The 12,264-nt window shown below is 38.9% G+C and overlaps 1 protein-coding gene across 1 annotated transcript; it reads left to right on the forward strand.

Annotated features, from left to right (window-relative positions):
- Nucleotides 1-1,111: 1,111 nt before the first annotated feature.
- LOC142612170 (uncharacterized) lies at nt 1,112-1,450 on the forward strand. The gene has a single exon (XM_075784287.1). The coding sequence runs from the start codon at nt 1,112-1,114 to the stop codon at nt 1,448-1,450; it is 339 nt and encodes a 112-aa protein (XP_075640402.1).
- Nucleotides 1,451-12,264: the final 10,814 nt, after the last annotated feature.

Raw genomic sequence — 12,264 nt, forward strand, 5'->3', positions numbered from 1 at the left:
CATCATAGAGATCCTCAAAAGGACGTTCCCTAAAGAGCCAAAGCAGCAGGATTGGAGAAATGAGGTCAAAGAAAAAATAAAAGGGTCAGGACATAGAGGATGTATCAAGGAGCTAAAGGATTACACTTTGATAGAAGGAGAGCTATACAGAAGGATGCCCAGGGGGATCCTATCCAGATGTATCAACGAGAAAGAAGGAAAGCTGAGATTGGAAGAGCTACACAGCCAAGTCTGTGGGGTTGTAGAAAAAATCAGCCTATACAAAAGGATGCAGCGCATGGGGTACTACTGGCCAAATATGAACAAAGAAGCAGCAACTGCACAGGAGAAATGTCAAAGATGACAATTTTCAGTAGACAATGAAGAAAGTTATGCTGTGTTTGTTACGGAAGATTGGAGGACTCCATTCATGGAAAACTTGGCTCGAGAGATCTTGCCAACTGACAGGACCTTAGCTCACCAACTCAAGAAACTTGTAGTCAGGTATTTCCTACAGAGTGAGATCCTATTCAAAAAGGGATACAACGGGGATCCCCTAAGATGCCTGGGGTCAAGGGAGGCCAGAGAAGTAGTTAGGGAAGTCCATTCTGGTGACTGTGGAAGTCACCCAAGGAAAAGAAGACTCTACAAGCAGTTGTTACTGTTGGGATACTATTGGTTGACAATGAAAAGGGAATCCGAAGAGCTGGTTAAAACGTGTCATGCATGCCAAGAACTTGGAGATGCAATCCACACACATCCAAATATGCTACAAGATATGACAACACCATGACCTTTCTGTACTTGGGGGCTTGATCTTATAGGGCCTATAAACCCTCCGTTCAATGGTTACATATGGATCCTAGCAGCCATTGAGTACTTTACCAAATGGGTAAAAGCTATCCCTTTGAAAAAAACCACTGGTGTAGTCGTGGTAAACTTCATTCAAGAGCACATCATTACAAGGTCCGGGATCCCCAGGAGACTGATCAATGACAATGGGATCTCGTTCATAAACAAAGACATGAAGAACCTGACTGAGGCGTATTGCATTAGGCATTGAAAGTCTATACCACAAGGAAATGGTTAGGCGGAAGGCACTAACAAGGTGATGCTGAAGATCCTTAAAAAAATGAAACCCGAGTATGGGGGAAAATGGAGCGACCACTTGGCAGATGTACTCTGGGATTGCAGGAGCTCTTTGAAGACAACAATGGGATTTTCACCATTCTCCCTAGTTTATGAGACAGAGGCCATCAACCCCGTGGAGTTAGTCGTCCCTACGCCAAGAGTAGTGCTTGAAGAAAACCAAGAAGGCACCGAGAACACAAATAATGAAAGAAGGTTGGCGGATCTGGAGGGGTTAGAGGAAGAAAGAGGAGTGACCAGAAGGAGAAGTCAGAGGTACCAGCAGATGATGGCTAAGGCATATGCACATATTGTACACCCACGGGCCTTCACTGAGGGGTAGCTGGTGTTAAGAACAGCAGAGCATGTAAGGAAAAATCTCTCAGGACCCTCTAAATTTGCCCCAAAGTGGGAAGGGCCCTACATCATTAGAAAAACTCATGATAGTGGGTATTACTACCTCACAAAGGAGGATGGGACGATCCTAACAAATCCCATAAATGGGAAGTGGCTGAAATAGTATTACGCATGAAAAGGGAGAGACCTCAATACACCAAAACCTTTTTGCCAGCTCTTCAACCTACTAAGTGTTTCATTATTCTTTACTTTTTGCTATGAATTTTGTTTAATTACCTTTTTATTTAAGAACCCATGGTAGAAGGACATTTTGTGATCCTTACTATCTTTGACACTCCTTTTTGTGTTCCTTAGATGGTAACTTTGTTTTGATTCAATGAAATCTCTTTTTCTTATTTTCCTTTAAGCTACAACTATACTAAACAATTTTGAAATGTTATACAACCTAAATATGGGCAGAATTGGGGAGGGAGTACTTGGGCCAAAAAAAAAAAAAAAACTTTAGCACATGACCCAAGACTCACACCACAATTAGTTCGAAGTACATGACCTGGGACCACGGGTAGAAGTAAGTGCCCGGGATACCTAGCCCAGTACTTGACAAAAGGGGTCTACCTGATTCATAACCTAGGACTTCAAAAAACAATAGAAAGAAAACATCCAATGTACCCAGTTCAGTACCTGCACAGCAAAACAACCACTAGGGTACCTGATCCAAGACCTACAACAAAATTTGTGGGGACCATGGCCCAAGACTTAGTGCAAAAAAAAAAAGGGTGAGTAGATCCATATGCTACTAAAAATTAGAAGCAGTCTAAAAAAAAACAGATCCATGTTGAAGAAAATAGGGAGAAAAGATCAGAAATAGTGTTCAATAGGAAGATATAGAACTTATACAACCTAATTTTCTAAAAAAAAAAATACATCTGAAACTAAAAAAAAAAAAAGAGCAAGCAGCTAAGGAATAAGGCCGACTAGCAAAGAGCTGTCTAAGGAAATGGCAGGAACGACTAAGGAAGAGAGAACCCGTTGCCTTTTAACCTTCAAGTCATGCAAAACCTTGTGAGCACGAGCTAAAACCTCCTCAGCAGCAATAATTTTAGCATCTAGATTTCTAGAAGCCTGCCTCTGGAATAGCATGTGGGCTAGAGAATGCAAATGCTCCAGCAAGAAGGACAGATTGAATTTTGCTTCTATGAGATCCTGCACCACTCCCCTCCATTCCAAAAGTTTCTCTTCAGACAAGGACTCAAGAGAGGAATCCCTCAAAGAGATCAGAACAACACACAATAGCTCCATCAGGATATTGCCTAGAAATACACCTCCCCTAAACACACTAGTGAAGTCTCCATGGGTCTTGAACAATCCTTCCAGCAATGGCAGACCCTCCACAGGCACAGAGAAGCGTAGGAAGTTACCATAAGAAGGCCTAAAGCGATGAAAGTGGCTTACGGGGAGGCTGTTGAACTCCAGGAGATCAAAACGGGCTAGGAAAGCAGGGAGCCCTGAACCAGATTCTAAAACAGTCACCTCTGGGGTTTCCCCCATTGCTGTAGCTTTACTCGTAAGAATTAGAGAGCTTTCAACCTTCTGGATGGTTTGGGGGGTCTCTGCTTGAGATTTAGCAACCTGGATGACAGGAACAGATTCTGCAGCTACCTCAGGAACTATGAGCTCACGACCCTTAACACCTATATCAGCACCTGCAAAAGCAGACAAAATTCAAAAGAGGGAAAGAACATAGGAAGAAATGTAAAGTGGGAAAGTAAAAGAAAGCTAAAAGGGAAACCAATATCAGCTTCCTGTGGCTGAGCCTCCTCCTTCTGCCCCTCTGATTTCTTGGAAAACTGTGAAGAACACACAGCACGTTGGAGAAAGGGTGAGGAAACTTTGGAAATATGGCTAAAGGAAGAAAAGGATACTGGGGGCTTTGCCATAGAAGGAAAAGAAAAAGGGAGAAGTATGAATAAAAGGGAAAGAGGGAGAATTACAGTGAGGATGAACAAGACACACCTTTAGAGCCCTTTGACTCCAAGGAAGAGGCGTCATCAAGGGCAGGTTGAACACTAGTTTGACCTAAAAGAGGAAGAGGAAAACGAGAACTCTCAGAAGGAAAAGATAAAAGAAATAAGATCAAGCATATTTATAAGAGGTGGATGAAAACTCACTTGCTTGTATGGATGAAGACACGCCCCCAAGGACTTTTTGCTTAACGCAGGCTCAATCATGGGCTCAAGTGACACAGTTTTGGTGGGACTGAGACTCTGCACGGGCTGGGGATCTTGGGAAACAGGAGACTGAGAAGTTTCAAGATCCTAAGCAACCAGGGGAACAGAAGACAGAGTGGGCTGGACATCCTGCATTGGTTGCCCAACCTCCTCAGTCACGCCACCACTAGGGGGCTCCTCTTCCATGCCTAGGGGAACGATAAAGGGAGCTGTAATCACTTCTTTCATCAGAGTCCCACCAGTTGTGGGAGGAGGTACCTCCACATGCAAAAGGAAAAGAAAAGCAAGTGGCAAAACATTACAAAATGCATAAGTACGTAGCATCGGAAAAGAGTGGAAGTAAATAGAAAAGAGCACAAACAGAAGAGGGCCATACCACATCATCGCCAAATGACTGACTTTTGCCTATCTTGGGATCTGACTTGTGTTTGGACAGCAAGGAAGAAATAACCATGCACCAGTTAAAAGAGGAAGGGAGAGACACAACAACAGCAATGAACTACTGCAAAAAAAAATAAATAAATAAATAAAAGAGAGAAGAAGGAAAGAGGCATTGCCCTTCTCTCTCTTTCTCTACAGATTCTCCAATGGTCTTTTATCTACTACGAGTACGCCCAGAGGGTCCTAAGGGAGACTGGGGTATAAAATCAAAGGACCCTAAAGAACCCTGGGCTGAGAAACTCACAAGAACCTGAGAGAGAGAGTACTCTACCTTAGTCTTCACTTAAGTCCTTGGAATTGAGGGATGGCCAACTTCCTTTCCAACTGTAAGAGGGCTCACTCTCTGGGGTTTCTTAGAAATTATTAACTGCTTCTGGGATCTTGCAGTCTTCCTCTTCTTAGTCTCAATACCCTCAACACTTTCTTCAAGCTCAGCTCTTTTAACCTTTTCTTGTTTAATCTTCTTCTCTGTACCTTTGCTTACGAGAGTGGCAGAACCAATCGCCTCTATTGCCCCTCTCTTAATTGGCACACCAAAAGAGGTACCAACAATAAGGTCACACCCTGACCAAGTCTCTAGAAAATCTTGCGCAGAACACACCCAACCACCCCTAGAAGCATGCCACGCCACAAATCCTGTTTTGCTGCTTGTAGCAGCAAATACAATACCAGCAGTAGGGAGGGACAAGTTTCTGTTGGAGGTAAGAGTAGATAGAATATTAGGATCGGGAACCCTCCCAATCTTGCCAGAACCGATGTAGTCAAAGAAGGACTTCTGGACTCTTCTCCAGTAACTCGTAAGGCCACTGGAAGTAAAGAATCCCCTCTGGGAGTTGGGCACAACAAATTGAGAACTCCTTCGCGACCAATAAGAAAAGGCCTAAACCCTTAGGAACAGATTAAGAAAAGGAAGATAAGGTACTATATCTTTAAACACTGGTGGGATGTCCTGATCAAAGACAAATTGCCAGAGTACCCGATGTGCTGAGTAGTGGGTGTACCTCGGACCACTTGAGGAGGGCACTAGAAGCCATGAGGGACTGATACAGGCGAAGTAGGCCAAACTATCTTCATCACTAGGATGTAGGTTAAAGGAATTCCCTGGAGAGTTGAGAAAATAATCCAATATAGAATCACAGGCGAACCCGAGATTGAACTCCCGGGGAGAACACCTATTCAAGTACCCTACTTGATTAAATAACTCAACGAAATTGAGGCTACCACCTTTCAAGTTAGCCCAACAGAAAATGATGGGATGGCTGTCTGTAGAACTACCACACAGACCCTTAATCACATCAGGAGATTCCTGGAACTTATCTTTTACAAATTTCAAATTTCTACACTTTGCCAAAGTAACAGAAGAGTGGTTCCACATGAATACCTAGAGAATGGCACAGTGAAGAGACGAAGTGATAACATAGCAAGAATCACCTTCGACTTCATCTCCATGGAACAGATCCAATTGAGAGTAAACATGGCCCAAGAACATGGGAGCTAGGGGGTACTGAGCGCCCTGGGCCAGTCTAATTGCCAAAGGGAAGAAACAGACTTAACTGCGTACCCGAGGAACTCACTAAATAAGAACTTATTGAGCCAGAGCGCCAGGAACCCAGCTCGCCTAACTACCTTGTCCTTCTCTTGCGAAAGGTTCATGACCCCCTTACCCATTTTGGCTGGTTTCCCACTAGGAGAAGCAGTACGCCTGCCAAAATGGCCGAATTTGTCTTCCACTTCGAGATCCTTGTCGGAAAGACTGATGTTGAAAGGATTCTCTTCTCCAAACACCAGAAGGAGGAAGTTATTGACCACATCCTCTCAGGTGATAGTAAGCTCACTAACAGAAAAGAAGAAGGTATGAAGAAAAAGGCACCAACGGTGTGCCAAGTATTCAAGGCCCTTGGCGTCTCTAAAACCTTCAAGGTTCCTGGAAATTGCCACTGCTTTTAGGATCTCAGCGCACTCCAGACAACCAACAAATTCCCTATAAAAAAAGTTCCCTATCCACCCAAATGGGCCAACCAATGATCTTCCCAGGAACAAAGTTAAAGAAGATAGGAACTGCCTCTTGAGATCCTTGCCTAATTTGGAGATCTAAAATCTCTCTTGGATCTGCAACTTGGACAGAACTGGCAAAACCAAACTGACTAGAGAACACCCAAGTGTTAGGGGAAGGAGGGGCCTCACCGTGAGACACCAGAGGAAAAAACAGGTCGGGGGTGTACTAGAGGTCCCTTAAAGGGAAAGCTGGGTGCTCCATGACCCCCTATGATTCGCCTTGTGCAGACCTAGAAGAACTCTTACCCTCGGAAGGACTGGGAGTACGATCCCTCCTTTTTTGTGAGGAAGAAGAAGCCATAGAACAACAAATGTACTGAGAAATAGGGAAGTCAAAGGAATGAAGGCCAGAAGAAGAGAACAGAGAAGTAGACTAATCGGAAAGAAGAAGGTAAGCTTAGGAATAGAGGACTCTGGAAAGTGAAAAGAAAATATGAGTTGACTGCAATAATGGGGCAAAGAGCAGTTGGAGAAGACGATGTATGGAAAGGTGTGCCAGTTGCCAAAATTTAATTTTAAAGAGAAGAGTTATTGGCAGTTATTAATGGGAGTTATGAGGAACGTGAAAAGTGGGTAGGGGAAGTTTTCAATCCAACATTCAACTGCCACGTCCTGCGTAAATAGGGGAGTTATGAAAAAAGAGAAGTGCAACACCCAAAGAAAACTAGGATACCCGAAAGTAGCGGGAAAGACATGACCTTGAAGAAAGAAGAGGGGGAACCTTGAAGGTAATTAAGATAGTGAAGAAGGAATTCCTACAGAAATTAAGGTTCTGGTCTACCCACACGTGGGTTGTAGGCAACCCATAAGCTCGAAGGGCTAAATGTTGAGGTCTCCAAAATTATAATGCTGTACCAAGGCCCAGAGTGGCACAGTAAGTTAAACTCCAAAAAAAATAAAATAATAAAAGGCTTGAGCACAACAAAAAAAAAGAAGAAGAAAGATTTAAGACCAAAACCCATGAAGAGATAGGTCTTAGAAATGAAGGGAAGAAAGGAAAAAGCCCAACCTGCCAAAAATCAGAAAATCAAAAGGGAGTCCAGTAATAAGAACTGGGCCGAGATATACAGGGACTGCCAGGAGCTCGGGGTCCTTGTGACATGCAGCAAAGCTAGGATGAGATTAAGATAGGTCAAAAGAAGTGCCTAGAAACATAAGGGACGAAGAACAGATATGTCCTTATCAGCCACCCAATGATGTAGAAAGGAATCAGAGAGCCTGGATGCTAACAATTCATGAACAAAGGGCTGATACCTTGTGGAACCTAGAATGGAGAACCACGAAGGGAAGTAGTTGGGGAAACTTTCAACTTGGTAGAAGTGGAATCAGCTCACTCGGGAAAAATGACAAAATAAAAGGTAGCGAAAAAGTTGAGTTTGAAAAGGTAAGGTATAGAAGCCTTGAAGGAAGAGAGATTAGAGGTTAGCTTTCTAGGGACACCCTAGAATGGAAAAGCAACAAGAGGCTTTTGGGGAAAAAGCACCAAAAGAAGAAAATTATGAGAAACAAGGAAGGGACCAGTCACCAAAGTTGCTGGCATAACATGGGCTCTAGTACCCAGGGGAGCAAAGGAGGAGAATCAGTGGTACCCCAAAACCCTAGGATGACACTATAAAAAGGGAAGCATCCAACAATGAGAGGGGCATTCAGCAATAGTAAATCAGAACTGAATCATTAAGAAAACTTTGTCAAAAAGCTAAAAGAAAATGGCAAAAGAACAAGAAATATCGCCTGGTATCCTAAAACAGCCATTATAGAACATATTTGGATTCGAAGAGATTCAAACTTTGCAAGTCTTAGAGGCTTAGAAAGCCATCTAAGTCTGTAATTTTTGAGTTTATTTGAACCTTGTAACATGTCTTAGTGAGCACATTGTAATTCACAATTAGGAAATGCAATGAAATATCTTACATCATTTTAAGGATCCTCAGTATTTATTTTGTGTCTTTTCTTTATCACATTGCTCTTTTAATTGTTTCTTGTTGTTCCATACATATATTTCCCTTGTTTGCTAGTATGTATGTATTGTAGAATTCTTGCTTTGTGCACCACTTGGTTTGTAATCAATCCATTTAGCTGCGGTGAACCAAGCCCAGTCCCTTAAATCAACAACTATAAGGCCCAGGGTCTTTGCTTTTTACTTGGGCCTGGACACTGTCTGAAAAAGGACCCCACACCTATCAATTACAATCAAGGATGTGGTGTTAACATTTTTATATCATGCTTAAAGTAAAAGTAAAAGTAAAAGTAAAATTTCTAAGTGCCTAAAATTGAAAGGAGATTATAGCATGCCAAAAATGTGTCTCATTCTTGGCCCAAACATCCTTGCCATAAAGGCTATGAGATACTCCGATAACTAGGAGTTTAAGCTTTAGCACACTTCCCAAAAGTTTGCGTTGATTGACCTTGCAAGCCAGTGGATTAGATAATTTTAAGCCTTGCTTTGCCATATCTTATCTTTAATTTCTAAAACTAGATTGGAATATTAGATATGATATGATACAATGATACAATATTGCTTTGCTTGAATAACTTTCTCAAAGTGAAGATTCATCTATAATTTTGGAATATAAGCAATCCCTATTGATATTGTAAATTTTGTAATAAAGACTTCAAATCAATTCTTTCCATTATTCTTTTCACCACCTTGACTCAACAAATATTACTTGTGATTCGGGGTGGCATATATAGTGAAATAAAAAGAAAACCAACCATGTGTATCTTCTGGCGGATGGAAAAAGCTTGAACCCTTTAGCTCATTAGATATCTTATCTTATCAATCTAAAGCATCACAAGCGTCCATGATGCTAGAATTAGGTTTACATTTAGGCCTAGGTCGGAGAATTAATAATTATATATTACATTTTACACTTTAATGGTTTAACCGCCCAAAAAGGAAAACTTTAAAACTTTGGCTAGAACTTAATTAAGGGATAGCATAGCACAACAAATTAGAAATTCTTGATATCTCCTTGAACAAAAACAAAAAAACAAAAAAACACACACACTCAAATTTTTATCCTATTCTTTGTTTCCTTTTTTTTTTTTTTTTTTTTTTTGTAATTTATCTTCCATCGTGCCACCCATATAAACTATGATTTTTTTTCCCCTTTGAAAAGAAAAAAGGAATCCTGCAACACAGAATCATCCTAACATGGCTCAAAAACTATTGGACCACATGCCCAAATGCTATATAATAAACTAATAACCTTCATAACTTATCATATTAGTTCAATCATATCTCTTTCGTTAAAAAACAAGAAGTTTGAAATACATGGCCATTATCCACATGAATAATCAGATCTTCCTTTTTTTAATAGCAATGTCATAGATACAATTTTTTCTGCAACGCATAAAGGGTGACAAGTTATGTTTGGACCTTGGAGTACTTTTCTAAAAAACTATGGAGAAATATCAATTTTATAGAAATTCATAACTGATATCACTTTTTTTTTTGAAATAATATAATAAATTTTGAAGTCCTTGACGATTTAAGTCATAAAAAATCTTCAAAATAACCTTCAGACAATCCTAATTTCATTACTAAGGTTATTGTTCCCTTGAAGTTTAATTAATTAAATCTTAAATAGGTCAAGAAAAGCTAATGCAAATAGAATTTCGAATGAAAAATATCTTTAATTTTATTGTTTTGATTGAATGATACCTCTTAGACGTTGGAATTCGAAAATTCTTTATATAATGGTACAAAATTGTAACTAATGTGAATCAGCGTCACAACAAATTTGGTTTTATTTTTTGGTCTCAATCTGATATTTGAACCAAACTTGTGTAATATACAATAGGCGATTTTATGAGTTCTAATAATTAGAACCCACACAACTCTTCTTATGCTTTTGTTAACTAATACTCTAATGGTAATGGTTAAAATGCATTTAATGTTTTATAAAATAATATTTTTATATATATTTCAAAAATAAAGTCGAATCAACTGCAATGATTTGGGTGTAAGATTCTAAGCAAATAAAAATTATTATTAAGTGTGTTTTTTTCCACGAAAAATGTATATTATTGTTCATAATTGAATATTTATTAATTTTTCACTTATGCCTTTAGGATGGTACATTTTAAAAAAATATATACTAATTACAATATACTAACTTAATCATTGTAAAATAATTAATAAATTTTTTGTATTATTCTATTTTATTTATTTTATCAATTATTTTTAAATCTCGCATCCAATTAATGTTAGTACGTTACAGACTTCAGTTTTCTTGGGAGACCAATACTCAGTAATTGAGAGCAACCATCATCCACATGACCTTACAAAATTATATCCTTATAAAAAGAATATATATATATATATATATATATATATATATATATATTTTGAACCTCCAATTATTATAAATTCATTATTTGTCTTTTTCTTACTTTTCCCTTAGTAGGAGGGATATATATATTGTGTGTGTGTGTGTGTGTGTGTGTGTGTGTGTGTGTGTGTGGGGGGGGGGGGGGGGGAGTGGGTGTGTGTTTTTGTTTGTTAGCATTTAGCAGATATAATATAATTAGAAACTTTATTATGCAATAATGCAAGGAAACATCTTTCGCTTGACTGGACATAATACCCAACAGCCAACAGGTGGCATTCTCACTCTTGGCATTACACCTGTCAAATTTTAATTGGTAATTTGTTCTCATCAGCCTCAGAGAACCCAAACATTGGGTTAGAGGCATTTGGGATGAGTAGTTTTTGACGTGGCAAAGTTCATTCTAACACGTGATGAGCACGCGAGCTCGCACTATAGAGAACAGACTATCTAGATAGAGGTTTAATTAATTAAGACTCATAAATGTATGTGGGTGTATGAGCTCTTAATTGAAGGAAGGAAGAAGAAGAATAATTTGGGTGGGAATTGGGAAAGTATTCAAATTTAATTATCTTTAATAAATCCATCTCTAAATAGTTTTATAGGATATAATTGTATTAATAAGACTAGTAATGTTTATTGAATGGTATTAGATATTTGACCTTAGCTTCCGTTTGTTTTGGCATAGATTTTTACATGTTTGATTCAAATGAAAATATCAAACTGAAGTAAATTTGGTTTGACAAAGGAATACGCATTGTGGATATGGATAGAAAGAGTAATACTCATCATATTCTATGTGATTTTTCATTTTATATATGTAAGAGGTGGAGAGATAATTGTTGATATTTTTCATCCTTATCATGGAAACCATTGGACTTGGATATATGATTACTTTTTGAATGGGCTTGGAGGTCCATGAAATTCTGGTCTAGATCCATATAGTGTCCAAGCCTCCTGGGTGGATCAATTTTCAACTCCAATCCTTACCCTCTAGTAGCCATAGATGAAGCAAGCATGTGCCTTAGCACAGAAAGAAATTTACATGTCCAACCGTTAAAGGGACAAGTGACGTGTCAAGCATTGAATGAATTGAAGACACACCTTATTAATTCTTGGAAGTTATAAGTTATAAACAATAAATGAAGCGGGTCTTTTTGGAAGGTAATATTAAATGGCTTGAGAACTTTTATAATTGGGAAATGTCATGATTTTGGTTTAAGGATTATTTTTACAAATATTTTATTAGAAGAATGATAAAATAATAAATACTATTGACATTTTTATTTTATTTTATTTTATTCATAAAAATAGTGTCAAAACTTTTATATTATAACGTATTAATAATTATTTTAAGATCATCCACGAAAATGTTCCTTTATTATTTATAGACTAAATCACAAAGATGGGTTCGCAATTGAATGACATAGTAATAATTATTATGTTTCGGCTTCACATTCAGGTTTCAAAAAAACAAAGCAAGAGTGTAACTGTTTGTGGTGACACAAAATTTTGACCGGCAGCGTTATAAGAAGCCATGGGGACTGGTGATTCTTTTTTCTATAGGTTCACACACACACACACACACAAATTACAGTGTTCTGAGTTCTGACAATGCCGCACGCTTGAAAATAACAGGAGGCTATGGTCAAAGTCTTTTTTGGCCTTGGGAGGTGTTAAAAAGCTCTGCAATTTTGAATCCCTCATTCCCGACTCCCTAATGATCCCACATCGTCATCAGATAA

The sequence above is a fragment of the Castanea sativa genome, chromosome 10 (assembly GCF_040712315.1).
Source record: "Castanea sativa cultivar Marrone di Chiusa Pesio chromosome 10, ASM4071231v1".
NCBI classification, from domain to species: Eukaryota; Viridiplantae; Streptophyta; class Magnoliopsida; order Fagales; family Fagaceae; genus Castanea; species Castanea sativa.